Source organism: Phocoena sinus, chromosome 5 (genome assembly GCF_008692025.1).
Source record: "Phocoena sinus isolate mPhoSin1 chromosome 5, mPhoSin1.pri, whole genome shotgun sequence".
NCBI lineage: Eukaryota > Metazoa > Chordata > Mammalia > Artiodactyla > Phocoenidae > Phocoena > Phocoena sinus.
This window is the reverse complement of record NC_045767.1, coordinates 75,430,729-75,448,713: the sequence shown is the minus strand read 5'-3', so window position 1 is coordinate 75,448,713 and position 17,985 is coordinate 75,430,729. Positions and strand designations below refer to the sequence as shown.

Sequence of the window (17,985 nt, the reverse complement as noted above, 5' to 3'; positions counted from 1 at the left end):
GCATCCCTGGTACAGCATCGCATGTGCCGACGCCAAGCACGAGCACAGAGCTACAGGCTGCCGCGTGCGGCAGACAGACCTGCACCCCAGCTCCGACACGTAGAGGTTCTCTGCCTTCCACCAAGTCTCCTCGGGTGTCCAGTGGGGAATAACAAAGAGTACCCATTTCATAGGGATGCTGTGACAACTAAATGAGATGGCGCACACAAAGAACCAAGAACGATTCACAGAGACGAAACAATAAATGTATTAATTACTAATTTATTAGTTATTCATTTATTCAGTGACTCTTTTCTATTCAGAGTACCCACCCTCCTCGGTTAATCAAGTTTGCTACCAATTAGGTTAACTGTATTTGCCACTCTAAATATTCTCTTCAATATCTAAAAACTGCTTCAAGAGAGCACGGTAACGTGTGTGTTTTAACCCGATGCATTGGGAATTTGACGTTGATTATGCTGCAACCGACAGGAAAAATATACGTGGTCAGAGGAAAAGACTGACGGATCAGAAGCTTATTTCCTCGAAGGAAGGAAATAAGCTGATAAATGACATCTTTGTAGAACAACCTCTCAGCACCTCACCTCCTTGCAGGCAAATGGCTTGGCAGGGATCAGAGTGTCTGCATGCATGGCACACCCACCTGTCATTCAACCTGGCCCTGCTGATGCGCAGGCCATTTGGCTAATATACACAAAAGAGCAACAATCCACAAGCAGTCTCAAGGTAGGGGCATCCTTGAGAGTTTGGATCCAATGCCAGCTTTCACAAATAGAGCAAGAAGACAAGCCATCGTCTTGCGAAAGCATCCATCTGGCAAGTTTCATTTAATTATCATGGGCAACTGTGTGATCGGGCTGAAAAGTAGGACGTAACACAGAAAGCAGTGGAACTTTAGGAGAATGCTATTTGCTGAAGACTGCAGGCACCATACGGCAGGTCTCTCTGGACTCAATTCAAGTGTCATCTTCTTTTCCAAGCCATCCTCAACTCTCCAAAGCCAAGTTAGTCTCGCCTCCCTACTCCTGAAGCCCTTTAGAGCACCTGACGCGCTTATACAATATCCTGGTGTGTCTGCTCCTCCGTCAGACTGTATGTTCTCAAGGGCAAGGACCATGTCTCGCTGACTGTATCTCTGACTCCTAGCAGAGTCTGACCTATGGCAGACATACAGTAAGAGCTGTTGAATGATTAAGTCCCCCCAGAGGAACAAGTCCTTCATACTCCAAAGGAATTCAATCAGAGTCACAAAAAGGGACCTGGAAGATGGTGATTTTTTCCCTGTGTAGGGGCAGGATGTACACTATTTTTTCAATAGTGGGCCATGACATAAGACATCCACACATATACCTGGCTGTGTGATTTTTTTTTTTTTTGCATACTGAGATTAATGATGAGAGGGGAAGGTCTACACATAGACAGTAAAGATAACTGGATAGGACTCAAATGGGAATCAAGTTCATAAGACAGATCTCCTCATACCAACCTTCCTTTTGTCACTCATTCTTCCTAACGCTACATGATGGATTTTTAGTGGAATTAAATATCACTCAGTATGGGAGAAAGGGCTGAAAGGATGCCTGATGATGTCCACAGTGGTTATCTCTGAGTAGCAGGGTTATGGATAGTTTCTATTTCATTCTTTTGACTTAGTTTCTAAATTTTTTTTCTTTTTTTACAGTGAACACATAGCTAATAACAAACCTATAAGACATTTTTTAATTAAAAAAAAATTGGAACAGCTGAAAATTACATAATCAATTGCATTTAGCTTTGGTTACAAGATCCAAGCCTTCTAGCATGACACCTGGTAGCAGTTGTACAACGGCCAGGGCTGGCAAAAGGTACGGTCAGGCTGACCTACTTGTTCCTGTGTGCTGGTTAATTAGGCAGATGTTTAAGGTACTATCCCAACCTAACCTAAGGCTGATAGAGCAGCTTTTGTCCTGTTGGACCTTAGGCTGGCAAACCAAGCTCAGAGGGCTCCTCAAACTTCAGTGTGCATTTGAAGCATGAGGAGATGAGGTTAAAATGCACATTCCTGGGCCCCATCTCCAGAGATTTAATAAGTTGAGCATCTGACCCAGCAAAGCGCTTTTTTAGAGAATCTTCAAGCGACCCTATCAGGGCTGGGACTAGAGTGAGGCAAGAAGAGCACCTAAGGAGAGGAATTTAAGAAGCCTCTCACCCTCTAGGTCTTACAAATACAGGTTAGCACCCTGAGTGAGCACCTCCTTAAATTTGGCAACCTAGGCATCTCTCCTGCCTCATCCTAATTCCAGCCCTGTCCCTAATGTTGGTGACAAGAGACCTCACTGTGAAAAGGCTAAATTACATGAGTACAGTTTGGGCCGTACATGGCAAGTTGCACTACAAAAAATGTTTAATGCATAAAGAATGAGCTAGGTATAATTCCGATTCCTAAAAATGAAAATCTGGGCTCATCTCCATTTTGTAAGTGCCTCAACGCACCGTCTAAGGCATTAAATATACCTTTTGCTTTTAAAGACACATAACTCCCTACAATTCTTCAGGTTAAATCTGAGCTATGTTTCCTTAGATATTCTGCAATCAGCAGTATACCAAATGACACATTCCTTAATTCCTCCCAAGTTGGAGGTTTAGATAAGCCTAAGAGGTGTATAAGCTATGTATTTCCCGTGGAGATAAAAATTAGCCTTGTCTCCTTTCAAAGCATCGTTGGACCTCAGTCATCTGGCGTCTCCGACAACACTGATCAGCTCGTAGGCAGATTTCAGAGTGCTTATAACTCTTCTGAGAATTTACTGCTCATGCAGTTAAAAATCCCAACCATTTGCTGACTTACCCCACAGATATGTGATCTTACAAAATATTCCTTTTCACCAACATCATGTCCATATGGAAGGCAAGAACAAATCGAATTTTAAAGAACACAGCACAGACAACAAGAGCTGGGGGGGGGGGGGGTGGGAGGAGGTACACAGGTAACTGGTGGGGAAGCACTGAGTATAGTTCTTGGCTCAACTTAACTACCTCCACCAACTCCTGCTACAAATACGTATCTGCCCACACTCTCTAATCAGCAAAGAACACAGACTTAAGTGTCCACACAACAAAAGACAAAATGAAGAGGGATCTTACGGATGAGTATGTTTTTACAATTGTAGGTCCCATGATATTTAATGGCAATACAGCAATGATTTGTAGCCATTTGTCACTATCGTGGTTTGGGTCTGAGTCAAATCTACGTTCCTGCCATAATATCATTATAATAAAGGAATTTAAATCAACTAAAATAGAAGTATTAAAAAACTCAGGTTAACTTTTACTTATAAAAGGAGTATCATGCTTTTTTAATACTTTTTAAAAAAATCCCCAGAACAGATATTTTGAAAATACATTCTGGATACAAACAATTATATATAAAATGGATAAAACAACAAGGTCCTATAAGGGAACTATATTCAATATCCTGTAATAAACCATAATGGAAAAGAATATGAAAAAGAATATATGTACTATATATGTATGTACAACTCAATCACTTTGCTGTACACCAGAAACACAACATTGTAAATCAACTATACTTCAATAAAAAAAAAAAATTAAAGAAAATACATTTTGTTTTATACATTCTTAAAGATATCCAGCAACTGGTGTATGGGTACTTTAATAGAAATTTGTTTAACAAACGAAACAAAACTTCAACTATAGTGTCCTACATCCAGTTCTGTTTAGCAGAGTGTCTATCATTAAAAAAAAAAAAAAAAAATCATTCTCCTACTGAACTGATGTCCTAAATGAAAGGTATGCAAATTTTTAATGTAAAAGGTGAAACAGTAATATTTTACATTTTAGAGGCCATAGGTCTCTCACAAATACTCGATTCTGACACAGACATAGCCAGAGACATGTAAGCAAATGTGCAAGGCTGGGTTCCAATAAGATCTTATTCAGGCACACTGAAATTTGACTTTTATTTTCACATCTCACAAATCTTCTGTTTTTTTCCAACCATTCCTACCACCCACCCACCACCCCAAAGAAAGAAAGAAAGAAAGAAATTCTCAGCTTATGGGCCATTCAAAAACAGAATACTTGTCAAATCTAGCCAGAGGGCTATAGTTTGCCAATCCTTATTCTAAACAGCCATCAAAAAAGATCTCCCTATCCTGAAAGCTAGCTTTAAAAAAAAATGATGAAACTACTTGGAGAAAGCTTTCCTCAGCCAGAATCACTGCGCCCAATTTACAGGAGAACCATCGCTGGGTGACCTAGACGGGAGGGGGGATGTGTACACATATCACAATGCAACCCTCCCTGCTGCCAAGGAGTGCAGGCATGTGATAAAGTGCTATTTTTCTACTCTGTATGACTAGTGAATTCAAGTTGCCACATAATTCAGAAGTGGAAGAGAAGGATTACTGACACAATGCCCATGGAAAGATTATGTACCTATTCTTGGATTAATTTAAATTTCCACTACATTATAGATGACGCTGTATACATTTGTAACTGAAGGGGGCTAATCTGATGTAAGAACACATGTGGCTCAATTGGGAAGAACATTTCCATAGAGCAGAAGTTCCACTAATATGAAAGGGACTACTCATGTTATTTTTACAAAAGAGTATCCCAAGTCCAGGGTCAATTCTAGCTGAAGCTTACATGGTTCCAAACCTAAACCTCTTCTGCTTTTCCACCATAAACATGAAATAATGGCTCGATCACACCAACAAAGGGCCTAACGATCTAGATGGGTTACCCTGTCCTCCAATTGGTTCAGCGTTTAAACAGATCTCCAAATTACCAAGAGACCCCACCAGACCAACTTTCTAATGAGACACGAAAGAAAAATGATACCAACACGTTTCCTAAATTTTTTCAAAATATAAGAGAATCAATCTCTAAAGTAGGTTGCCACGATATTCCTTTTTTCTTCCAATTTAAATGTCTATAGCAATTCTTGCATTCACAGAGATCCTCTTCATAAGAAGGAGATATTAAAGTGCCACATCAAAAACAACACTCATAACTCCCAAGCAATTTAAGAACAAAAACTCATTTCAAGTTCAGGAAAAGAAAATAAAAACAGACTTTAGATACCGTCAAGTATCTCAAATCACCTATAAAAAAATTAATGTAGAAAGATTAGAAACTATTTTTACATAGATTAACTACCCATACTAAGAAGATCTGAAAATTATTCCTTAATTTGGAACTGTCCTGCAAGCCATGACATATGTTCAAGACGTAGGAGCATGAAAGATGACAGGTGATAACCTTATCAACTTCCAGGCACTTAGCTGAGGTCGCTCATTTGAGATTAAACAAGGTAATTATAAACTTTAAATAATCATTTGGTTGGTTTCTTTAAAAACTCAGTCACATCATTTCAGAGTCCCACCCTCACACACCACAATGTCTCAAAATGGTATCAGATACGGGTTAAAGAAATTATGAAATAGCCATGCAGTGAGATCACCAAAGCAATACTGTAGAAGAAATATTATGGTATGGAAGATTGCTTACAATGCATTCACTGCTCAGCACCAAAGCACACAAGGTTAGCAAAAGAACCTCATTCTTGTTCCACCCCCGCAAAAAAAAAAAAAAAGTTTTAAAAATGGTCTGTAAAGATATATATAAGAGATATATTAGCACTGGTAATCCATAACATGTAAATAAACTTCAAAAGGTACAATTAAAACTTGTTTGATTCTTATTTTTGCCTATTTGTATTTTCAAGTTATCCCATCCTTCACATAACATTTTTATAATAAGAAAAAATTGTTTAAATCTAAAAACACATGTATACAAATGTTTGCACAAACCAGGCTACATTCTGGTTACTGTGGTAGCCTTACAGAAAACTCTCAAAAGCAAGTAAATAAATCAGAGAAAGGAGGTCTATTTAGCACTAGTTTTATTTAATGTTGAAGAATTCCAGTAATTTAGTATAGGAGTAGGTCTAATGGAATCCACCTAGTAGGAAAAAAGAAAAGAAAAATCAGAAAAACACTAAACAGGAAGCTTCTCAAGTAAAACTTGATAGGTGTGTTAGCAGTAATTTAGCCTCTACCGCAAGTATGGTTTGGACACCCAAATGTTTGGAAGGCCCTATCATCTTTAAAAAATGGAAACAGAAAGGCTAACAGGTTAAGAGGTAGGAAGACATTTCCACCTTCCCGAATGGCAAAGTCCTAGTAACTTTGTTCTCTTGACGCATGAGGATCTGGAAAGGTGCCCCAAACCCCCAAACTGGCACGGCCACCCCGGGTATTATTTTACCCTGGATAAAGTCACTGAAACTTCCAGCCAGGTGGATGACCCAGATGGCTGGCTGGCTGGCTGGCAGACTGTCCAAAGCCATCTAGCTACACGGCTGTCCTGTTAGGTCTACCCTCACCTACGGCAAATGGTGGGCTGCGCGTGTGCTTTATTCGCACAGTGTTGCACTTAGGGTGGCTTCTCCCTGGAAGAAGGATAGTTTAGCTATCCATAACTGGATTTAACTATGACCCAAAATAAAAAATACATGAAAAGCAGCTCAGATTCTGTAGATGTGGTCAAAGGGAAACATTCCCATGAGGAAACCTCGTTCTGGATGATTTATTACTTTGACTGATTTGGGTATATTGTATGATCTATAAATAATCGCTTACAGCAGACAGGATGTTAATTATATGATGCCGTGGTTTAGAAATAATACAGTATTTAGCATTTCCTTAAATTGTTTCAACCCCCTGTTAACGCTGTGCCATAAATGGAGGGAAATCGGTGATTTAGAGAATGAATTTGGTGTAGAGTTCAGCAGTTGTTTGGATATCCAATCGAGCTTAACGTTACCTGTGTTCCGTGTAATCCCAAAGATGAAAGGCAAGCGCTTTCATTCTCTAGACCTTACTTGTCCTGATGGCCTTCCTGTACCACCACCTCAGTACCACCATACTCTCACTCAACTGATAGGTCTGTCATTAAAGGATAGACCTTTGAGATTGGAGAGGGATCTATTTATGGCTCCCGGATAACATTTGCTACAAATTTTAAATTCATAATACTGATCTGGAAATGCTACCAGATAACATTTTATAATGCTACTAGTGTCATTTTAAGTTACTGGCCAATCAAAACCATAATGAGATATCTCCTCACACCCGTCGGCATGGCTATTATCGAAAAGACAAGAAAACAAGTGTTGGCGACAATGTGGAGAAAGAGAACTCTTGTATCCTGCTGGAACGTAAATTGGTATAACCATTATGGAAAACAGTATGGACGTTTCTCGAGAAATTAAAAATAGAACTACCATGTGATCCATCAATCCTACTTCTGGGTATAAATTCAAAGGAAACAAAACTATTATCTCGAAGGATTATCAGTACTCCCACGTTCACTGCAGTAATATTCACAACAGCCGAGGTATGGAAACAACCTAAATTCCTTTCAGTGGATGAATGAAGAAAGAAAATGTGGTGTGTGTGTGTGTGTGTGTGTGTGAGAGAGAGAGAGAGAGAGAGAGAGAGACAGACAGGAAGGCCAAGTGGATAATCAGGGTTAAAATACGTGTTTGGCCTCTTATTTGTCCTGGATCTGATAAAAACCTTGACTGTATGACGTTTATTGTAACCAAAGAGACCATAAGTTTCTAATCCATTATCACAGGCTACCTACAGAATCTTGGTGATGTCACTTTTTCTAAACACTTGCAGGAATTTTGGAAAGAGTAGTGCCTATTAAGAAAGCACTTTTGGGTAGTTTTATAGTTCTTAGAACTCTATTTTCCTCCCGATTTTGATCTGAAAGGGAAACAAATGGCCATTTTCACCGAAGATATCAAACTTCTTTTTAGAACTAAGAATCTGATTTCTGTACACACCTTCAATAAGCGATTCAAGAGTAATTATAGTAATGCAAGTTCAATGCAAAAAATCACTGATTTTTTTGTTTCATTTTTTGGCCATTATAAACCACCTTTAATGTCAGTGAGCCTACTTACCAGACCCACGTAAATCATGGCTTGTTAGAGAAGTTAAAAACAGTATTAAAACATTTTCAAGGGGCTTCCCTGGTGGCACAGTGGTTGAGAGTCCGCCTGCCGATGCAGGGGACACGGGTTCGTGCCCCGGTCCGGGAAGATCCCACATGCCGCGGAGCGGCTGGGCCCGTGAGCCATGGCCGCCGAGCCTGCGCGTCCGGAGCCTGTGCTCCGCAACGGGAGAGGCTACGACAGTGAGAGGCCCGCGTACCGCCAAAAAAAAAAAAAAAAAACATTTTCAAGTTTAACATGTACTTATATTTCTCTTAAAGGCTACACATAAGTGATTAGAACACAAACACACACACACATGCACGCACGCACGGACAATATCCTCAAATCTACATGTGGAATTTTCAAAACAAATGGATTCTTCAACCACCAAACATTTAACTCTTCAAAATCAAGGATCTTCCTGAGCATTTCTCATAGCTGAATCTATTAAGCAATTATGCATCCCTGTCACTGAGTGAAAGTAGCCTGAATTCTTACACTAATAGCATGCATTTATTATTCTCATTTTTATTCATTCTAGTTTTTGTAGAGCACAATTCCTTTCACCCTTGGGGCTAAGCTTATTTACAGAATAAAACATGCAGCAGATCTACATATGTAATTTGGCTCAGCTAAAATGGTATGTCAAAATAGACACAACTGGTCCAAGTTTAAATTTTAAAACTATTTTTAGCTTTTGATTTTAAATTTAACATTAAAAAAAAATCTTGCCCCATGATACATCAACTAGAATTTTTTTTTCAATCCAAAAAATAAAGTTAACAAAGAAATTAGCTAACTATATCTGTGAAGAGCAATCGGGACATACTTCGAAAGAAACAGATAAAAGATTCACACAAAAATGCTACCTCTGTCAAAGCATTTGGAGGTCAGGAAATCCAACATGTTAGGTAAGTGAAATAAATGCCTTTATAGTCAGCTTAGTGTTTGTAATAAACTGACATCAATGAAGAGACTCCCTGAAGAGCTTAACCTACGAGGGCAGACACTACACACCCTCATCCGTGTGCCCAGTGCCATGAAGCAGGAGCTCAGTACGTGCTGGGAGGTATCTGCGACCCAGGCCCCAGAATATACAATAGAAAAGGCCTCCTGCGCTAACAGGGAATCCAAGAAGGGATCATTTGGGACAGTTCAGGCCATTTCCTCTCTAGTTTCAAACAGGCGTGAATTCACCAGCAGAGGTCATTAACACCGATCCTATCGGATGGCAAATTAGGGGGTTAAGTAAAAAGGTAGCAATTCTGTCACCCTGAGAAAAGTAAGGGTGACTTCAGGGATGTCTTTCTAAGGTCAGTGACTCATGACTGACTGGTAGACCACACACACTGGCAAATGGAAGCAGGAAAAAGGGGGAAAGAGACAGATCTTAACGCACCTTGGACCTTGAAGCCAGGGAAAGAGAAATGCAAACGACACAATTTTATAAAATTCCCAACTACTAAGCTTCTCAAAGTGAGGCCTGTCGAGTAGGCCATGTCCATGATCTACTGGTACTGGGGACCTAAGCACAGAAACCGAGACTAAGCAATTTGACTTCACTGTACCTGTTGAATCTAATAATAAAAAAATCCATTCTTGGATTTTATATATCTTTGCTCTTTTCCATCACACTTTTCTAGTGGCTGGTTCTTTCTGTATTTTGTAAGAAGTATTGATCCAGAAGGAATTGGAAATTAAAAATACAAAAGGTCCTTTACCACAGACAGTTTGAGAAGTACTGCACTAGAACACCTAAAGTTTTGTATGGACAGTATGGATATGACGCTTGCAAGGATACTGATTTACCTGCACTCATCTCTTCAATTACTTGAACAGTAAGCAGGTAGTTTTGCCCATGTGTAATACACTAAACTCTTCTGATTAACATCTGAATTAATCTAGAGATATTTGAATTGCAGGCCAGTGAGATACCACATAATCAAAACTGTTCCGGGGAACTGAGATGTTAATTAACGTGTTTCCCTTGGAAAAGGAGAGTTCTGTGGTCATACAAATGTGAGATATATGCTCATTTCCATGCCTCCTCCTGGGCAGGCAAAATACACGTTAGCGTATGAAGGATGCCGAGAAGGTCTGCAGTTAAGAAAAATGTTTATGCAGATGTGACGCTCTTTGTCTAAATACATGTTAACACCTTGTTCAGGAAACTCGATTTTGGAAATGCTGGAATTGACAAAGGACTCCAGATTAGCAATCAAAAACCTGTCTTGAGTGTCACTTGCTAGCTGCTTCCTGTCTTCATTTGTAAAGGGATCACGCTCACCACCCCACCACGCTAGTGAGCGGCTGCATCAGTGAAGTAACGATGGAAAATCATTCTATGTAGCAAGTAATAAGCTCCTGGAGGACAGGGAATTGGCTCCCATCCTGCAGCCCAACACACACAAACTGTTACTAAGCTGCTCTCTAGGGAATGTTCCAGGTTGTCTCCTCACGCCCCCCGCCCCTCCCTGCCATGCCCCGGATGGCTAATTCCGATGGTCATTTTGTGGGCGGGTCCCTTGAGATTCCGTGTCTTTGGAGGCCTCCTGCCTCTGGTCCCCTGGCTGGTGTGGTGTGGCAGGCACCTGCCACCCTTCCTGGGAAATGCAGGGGGCCCCAGAGCAGAGCCAAGAGCGGGCCCTACACTTGGCAAAAGTCCCAGCTGGTGAGCACAGCCCCAGGCATCAGCCTCTGTGCAGAGAAGCTGCCCCAAGACATTGTGGGATGTGGGCCACACAGCGCTCAGGTGTTCAGGTTCCCACGTCCACTGCCATCCTCCCACCCTAAACCACCTGCTCCCTTCTCCCACAGCCTCCACGTGACACGCAGTAGGGACCCACTGAGCTGAGCGATACTGCATTCATCTCACACAAAGAATACCCCAACGTGGGCTTCCCTGGTGGCGCAGTGGTTGAGAGTCCGCCTGCCGATGCAGGGGATGCGGGTTCGTGCCCCGGTCCGGGAAGATCCCACATGCCGCGGAGTGGCTGGGCCCGGGAGCCATGGCCGCTGAGCCTGCGCGTCTGGAGCCTGTGCTCCGCAACGGGAGAGGCCACAACAGTGAGAGGCCCGCATACCGAAAAAAAAAAAAAAAAAAAAAAAAAAAAAAAAGAATACCCCAACCCGTAAGAGAAAGCGTTGTAACCAGAAATTGTTTGTCAGGGCTTGATAGCACTTCTTTCCCACCTAATACCATAATCTAGCTCCTATTCAACCTCCGCCTCCCCATTTCAACAATCAGTAAGCATACATTCTCCCTCAAACTGTTTGCTATTTTTAACTTCTATGGCTCCTCTGTTGACTTCAAAGGCAACACCCAGCATCTGAGCGTCAGCTACAAGGTCATGTGGTTAGTGAAATGTAGGACAAGGAATTGGTTTTTGTACACAGCCTTCCAACCACCAAACCACGAGGTCTCTGTTAAGGTCAAATTATCATGAAACGTTATTGACCCAGTACACAATGAACTCAGTGCAGCAGCTGTTACAAACACTAGCCACAACTTAAAAGAATAAAAAAAAAAAAAGATAAGCAGCCATTCGTTCTACTCACTGTTCACGTAAACATTAAATGTCACGGAAGAATTCGCATCAGAATTGGACACGAGAAATGTGTAAGTGCCTCCTTCGGTCCCTTTTAATCTGGTTAGATGAAGTTCACTTACATATCTACAAAGAAAGGACAACCCATCAGTCACCTGTGGGTGGCCTGCCTCAGGGCGTGTGGCTTTATCAGTTTCTACCTAGAAGTACATGCTTATTTTGGAAAAATATGCCCCACTTAATTCAGTATTAACAAGATCCACGTTAACAAACAAGAACACACACATATATTTCATTGGGGACAGATGCCTGGCGTGTGAGAATACAGAGTGGGGAAAGGCTCTCTCGGCATAAAGGCAACCTCACAGAGATGGCAGCCTCTTCTGCTTCCTGAGCTGTCCCCACAGCCGCATCCTTCTCTGCCCTGGTCCTCTGTTCAACCTCCCTCTCATCAGTGTCCTGAACTCGCCCGCCCTGCTTTAATGGCACCTGCCTGGCAAAATGCCAGGCTGGCAGGCATCTCCACGTAGGTGTCTCCATGCAGATGCTTCAGGGTCACACGGCAAGGTGACTGCTGCCCTCACCTTCCTTCTTGTGACACCACCGTCTCCTGGCTTTCCTCCTTCCTCCCCTCCCCCCCCCCCCCCCCCCCCCCCCCCCCCCGCCGCCGCTGCTTCTTCCCAGTGTCCTCTGCAGCATGTGCTATTCGACCTTCTGTTTCACAGCAAGGACATCATAGATGGCTGTGATAACTAAGCACACGGTACCACCATCGGGGGCATTACTGACACGGGCTCCAGCATGGACGGAGCACCCTGGGTGCCCCTTGACCCCCACAACCGACTCGACACGTGGTGGCTGGTTCAGTCTCTCCTCTCACACTGCACGTGCTCCCCAGGCAATCCACGCTCCCCTGAACTACTTACTGTCTGCTCACCAATCCTGACCTCTAGTCCAGACTTCCCTGTCCTATGCCTTCCTTCCTCTACAGACCTATGCTCACGTCCTACCCCCCCCAGTCCAGAGTGTCCCTGGGACTGGACTGTGGCTCACCCACACCCTTTCTTCTCTCCTTTCCCCTCTCTACCCTGTTCCCCCCAACTCCCCGCCAGGTCTCTCTCTCCTTTAATGAAGACCTTGCCTGTGAATCCCTCCCGCAGGCGCTGCATCCAGGGAACCCGACCTACGATACATTCTACCTGAACATCCCCGCTCAAGATCCCACAGTCAACCTCAAATTCAACAAACCCCAAGCCGAGCTCATTGCCTTTGCCCCCTCCCTCTCCCCTCCCCCTCGAATAGTATTGCCTCTTACCATCCAACCTGGCTGCCACAACCAGACTCCTGAGAGCATCTTCAGCTCCTGCCTCTTTCCTAGCCCTTCGATCACCTGTAAGGAGGAAGCCTGGACACCTCCCAATCCATGCTCTTCCCTCCAACCCTTAGACCGAGGCCCAGGACAGCATCCTTTCTGATCCACACTCTTACAACAGCCAAGAGCTCCTGACTAGGAAAAAATACTAACTCTATCTAGGCACCTACCTCTTAACAGCTGTGGGCTCTTGGTCAAATTAACCCATCTAGGTCTCAGATTCCTCTTCTATAGAAAGAAGGGAAGTAAGAGTGCCTGCTCATCGGATTTGTGAGGACCAAAATTTTTGAGTTGATATACATGAGGGACTTTGAACAGCACATGGCAGGAAAAAAGCACACACAGCTTACATGAAATGTCACTATTGCTACTATTTTTATTATAAGTGTTTTGAGGATCAAATGAGAGGTCTGGGGCTTCCCTGGTGGCGCAGTGGTTAAGAATCCGCCTGCCGATGCAGGAGAAACGGGTTCGAGCCCTGGTCCAGGAAGATCCCACATGCCACAGAGCAACTAAGCCCGTGCACCACAACTACTGTAGCCTGCGCTCTACAGCCCGCGAGACACAACTACGGAGCCCATGTGACACAACTGCTGAAGCCCGTGCGCCTAGAGCCCGTGCTCCTCAACAAGAGAAGCCACGACAATGAGAAGCCCATGCACCGCAACAAAAAGTAGCCCCTGCTCACCGTAACTAGAGACAGCCCGCGCGCAGCAACAAAGACCTGACACAGCCATAAATAAATAAGTAAGTAAGTAAGTAAAAATTTTAAAAAAAAAAAGAGAGAGAGAGGTCTGATGTAAAAGAAACTTGGGTTCACCGCCTGGCCCAAAGATGCTTAATGATTCTTAGTTTTCTTACAGTCTTAAAAAAAATGATTAAAGGCACTAACATTTCTCTTTCTCTGAAGAGAATTATTTAATGTGTCCCTAGTATATGCTAGTCACTGCTTTGAACTATCCTCAGAACTCTAGGAGAGAACTATCCTCCAATTTACAAACAAGAAAACTGATGCATGGACTTTTCTGTGTGCTCTAAACACACAGCAAAATGAAATGATGACGACTCAGGAAGCAGCCCCAAACTTCCTTCCGTATCAGCTGTCCTCTCATACATTGACGGGTCACAGAAACAGGATCCGGTAAGCCAAGGGGACGGGGTGGGGGGAACGTGTAATTCCCCAAACAAGGCCCTTTTCTTACCTGATGTTACTTTCATTGTCAGACTTGGGGTAATCTTCCCACTTGTCAGTGGAAGTTCTGTTCATATATATCCACTGTCGGTGTTCAGGTTTGGGATATGCCTCATACTCAACAACCAGATCCACATTCTCGCCATCGTTTACAAATACTGTTGTATTCATCATAGGGAAGATATTGATGAATCCTTTATCTAATCACAGCAGAATGAGACAGAAAGAAACTGTTATCCCCCAAATCTTGACAAATAACAAAAACTTCACCTTTGGACTATAAAGATATTGACTGATTTCCAGTATTAACTGGCAATGACAAGAATTTTGACTTAGCCATATTACATTTTACTTTGCTCTTGGAGAATCACGGTCATAAAGTGAGAAAGGACACACGTTGGAAATGTTTATTCTCTTATCTCTGTCTCTTAAGCAAGTCTGTTAAAGATCTATCACCATCTTATAAGTCTTCTAGAACTACCAGTCCTGATGTTTATTAGGCTAAAAAGTATTTGGACTAAATAGTTAGCCCATACCCAGATCCAATATAATTGTATATGTGATAAGAAGATGTCATAAATCAAGAAGGGGAAGAGAGCCCCGATATCTAATAAAAATGTTGCAAGAATGTCATTTAGTATTTAGAGAAAAATAAACTTGGATCTTCTTATCATATCATATACCACAAATGAATCAAGGACAGCATTTTAATAATTAAACCATATTTTTAACTGAACAACGGAATTTACTTCTATCAAAATTTTGCGGAGGGGAGGGCGAGGGGAGTTTTCTAGGCTTTTTAGAAGCAACCAAAGAAATAAAAATCATAAAAGACAAATCTAAATACATAAACATTTTCAAAAAGTATCTATATATAGGAAAATTAATTAAGGTAACAGGAAAAAGAGGACATAAAATTATAGAAGGAAAAATAAACTACTAATTTAAATAAGGCATTCCTTTTCACATATTAAAAGTAGCAAAACCTCAGTAAAGCTGTTAAAAAATAATGTATATCCACTCTATGGAAAAACAGCAAAACTAATCTGAAATAAACTCAATAATTTTGCAAGTGTAATTAAAGTAGCACACTGAATTACACTTTGTAAATGGGCACAACTCTTGTGGAAAGCATTTAGCAATATAGATTTTTAAAAATTATCTATTTGTCAATTTAATCCAGAGAACTCTTCTTAGTGAGGTAGATGGCCACGTGCAAAAAGAAGTGCTATTTACACTAGTCATAATAATTTTAAAAATGAGAAAATAGAGAACTGGCTAAGTAAATAAAGCAGCCCTTAAAAATTATTATATAATAATAATAATAGGGCTTCCCTGGTGGCGCAGTGGTTGAGAGTCCGCCTGCCGATGCAGGGGACATGGGTTCGTGCCCTGGTCCGGGAGGATCCCACATGCCGCGGAGCGGCTAGGCCCGTGAGCCACGGCCGCTGGGCCTGTGCGTCTGGAGCCTGTGCTCCGCAGCGGGAGAGGCCACAACAGTGAGAGGCCTGCGTACCGCAAAAAAAAAAAATAAATAATAATAATAATAATAATAACAATACAAGGAAGAGCTTGAAAAAGACCATCATAAAATAATTGCCAATATCATATTTATAGCCTCCATTTATGGAATGCTTACTATGTGTCAAGAACTGCCTTAAGTTCTTTAGCATGCACTTTATTTAATAATTATGACAAACATTTAACTTATAACAATACTGAAAGAGAATGCTTGTAACCCCTAATTATAGATGAAAAAGAAATCAAGTCCTGGAAAGCCATATAGCTGGCTACCCAAAGCAGAGCCTACATGTGAATACAGGTCTGTAAGAAGCCAAGGCTGGTCTCTTTACTGTTGCACAGCCTAGAGTCTCCACATACTTTAAGTGAGAAAGAGAGAGAACATTAAATTGTATGTATAATTAAAATCCTGTTGCATATAAAAATATAACCATATACCAAATCCTAAAAAAGCTTATATCAAGTTAGCGGAATTATGGAAGAGTTTTAATCTTCTATTTATTTTTCAGAATTTGAAAATTAATTACATTTTATATTGTCATTTAACCAAACAGTGCCATTGTCTTTGGCACTGTTTGGTTAAATATATTGTTAGCCCCCATGAGGTTGACGTGAGAGTATTTGACTCTCCTTTAGTTTTCTACAGATTCAGAATTTAAAAATGGAGTCAAACTGTCCTTTGTATCAATGGAAAAAATATTTTTCAGGTGAAAATCAAAAATCATCCAAATGAAATTAAAACACCACTTTGTTCTAATACCTGAATCATAAATGGTACACCCCTGCCATTCTTTAAGCTAATTTAGATTAATTTTGAGGAAATAAATGTTTTGTCTGAATGTTACATTAAATTTTCAGGTACTCAAGGTCATAAATTCAAAGATATCACACAATGCAAAATATTCAAACACCACAGACAACGATATTTCCACTGATTTCTCTCCCTATCATCATGTACAAAATACTAAAGTTATCCTGAGTTTTCTATAGTCCAGTTTGCTCAATATAGTTTTATGTCCTATAATAGGACACAGCTTCAAATTCATGAAGTGTAAGAATTATTAGACTCAAAGAACCCCACCTGGGTTTGTTACAGAGGATGATTTAAGAAATTGACGAGACATTAACATTTAATCAAGGGCAAACACTGTGCCAGGCACATCTGCAAAATATATGGCCTTTCTCCCTCCACAGCCTTGGGAGTTAGAGGCTATGTTCCTTGGAAGAGAAAATGCAGGCAGAGTTAAAGTGGGGTGCATTTGAAAGTTAAGTGGCAGAGCTCCAACTCAAAACCAGGTTGGGGCCACCCGGAAGCCTTTTTTGCGCCACTCCACACTGTGTCCAAATCCTACTCCCAGCCCCTAAAGAAATTACTTTTCTCTTTGTCTCTTACTGTTCGTCCCATCTCGTCCCATCCCAACCCAACCCACTCCTGAAATAGTACAAAGCCAGATTCAGGTTTCACAGCCTCAAGTCTTTCCAGTTATACAGTTATATTCTTGGAAATTGATGAATGGATTTTAAAAATCTGATTACATACAATAGTAAGCTCCAAACATCCTTACTAATTGCCTTCTGGAGCTGAAGCTGATATATCAACATGCTCCCTAATCAACTTAGCAAATTAGCACTTATGGAGTTTAATATTTTAAAAGCATAGCCTTTTATTCAAATTAATAAATGGTTCACAATCATGTTTAGGGACAGAGTAGTACCCTTTCTCTGGGCTGGCTCTGTAATTGCAAGTAGTGTCTTTTTCACGTTCAGTCTGGTGAGATACTTTCCATTACAACATGGGCAGAAACGCCAAAATCGTATGAGATTATTGTGGCATAAATCGCAGACCTCTAACATTGGTACATAAATTATTGAAGAAATATGGGGGAAAGGAGAGAAATGAAAACAAATATCACATCATTTTATTATTGCTCATGATGAATTTCACCACCCTACAAGTACTTAAAGTCAAGCGCTGAGAATATGGTTGCATTAAAAAGACAAGAAAATAGATTAAATGCAAACAGTACTAAAAAGACAAGAAAAGTGTAAACAAAGTAATTTTTAAATTATTATTATTTTCAGTAATTCAAAATACCACACTCTGATCTCATTAAGTAGATGCTTGGGAAATAAATATTCAGTAAGATCTAAAGCACGGAAGACTAAACCAGTTGTGTATGCCAGATATGATGGGGTTAGGGCACAGGTTACTATGTTTCAGTTTATGCTCTGTAGAATCAATGACCCATGCCTGGTGGGCTGCCTTCCTGAAGGTTTATGCTACAGCCTGTAAGGCTGGAGGACAGGGTGAGGTCAGGGGTGTACTGAGGAGGAGAAG

At 41.3% G+C, this 17,985-nt stretch overlaps 1 protein-coding gene across 2 annotated transcripts in view; it reads right to left on the bottom strand.

Moving 5' to 3' along the window:
• Window positions 1-17,985, bottom strand: part of KIT (KIT proto-oncogene, receptor tyrosine kinase) — an 85,803-nt gene that overhangs the window by 18,288 nt on the left and 49,530 nt on the right. For both annotated transcript variants that reach the window (XM_032633198.1, XM_032633197.1), the window contains exons 6-7: window positions 14,137-14,326; window positions 11,573-11,688 (exon numbers count right to left, since the gene is read on the bottom strand). In XM_032633198.1, coding sequence (XP_032489089.1) covers window positions 11,573-11,688; window positions 14,137-14,326 — 306 coding nt within the window. The remainder of the gene's footprint in view (window positions 1-11,572; window positions 11,689-14,136; window positions 14,327-17,985) is intronic.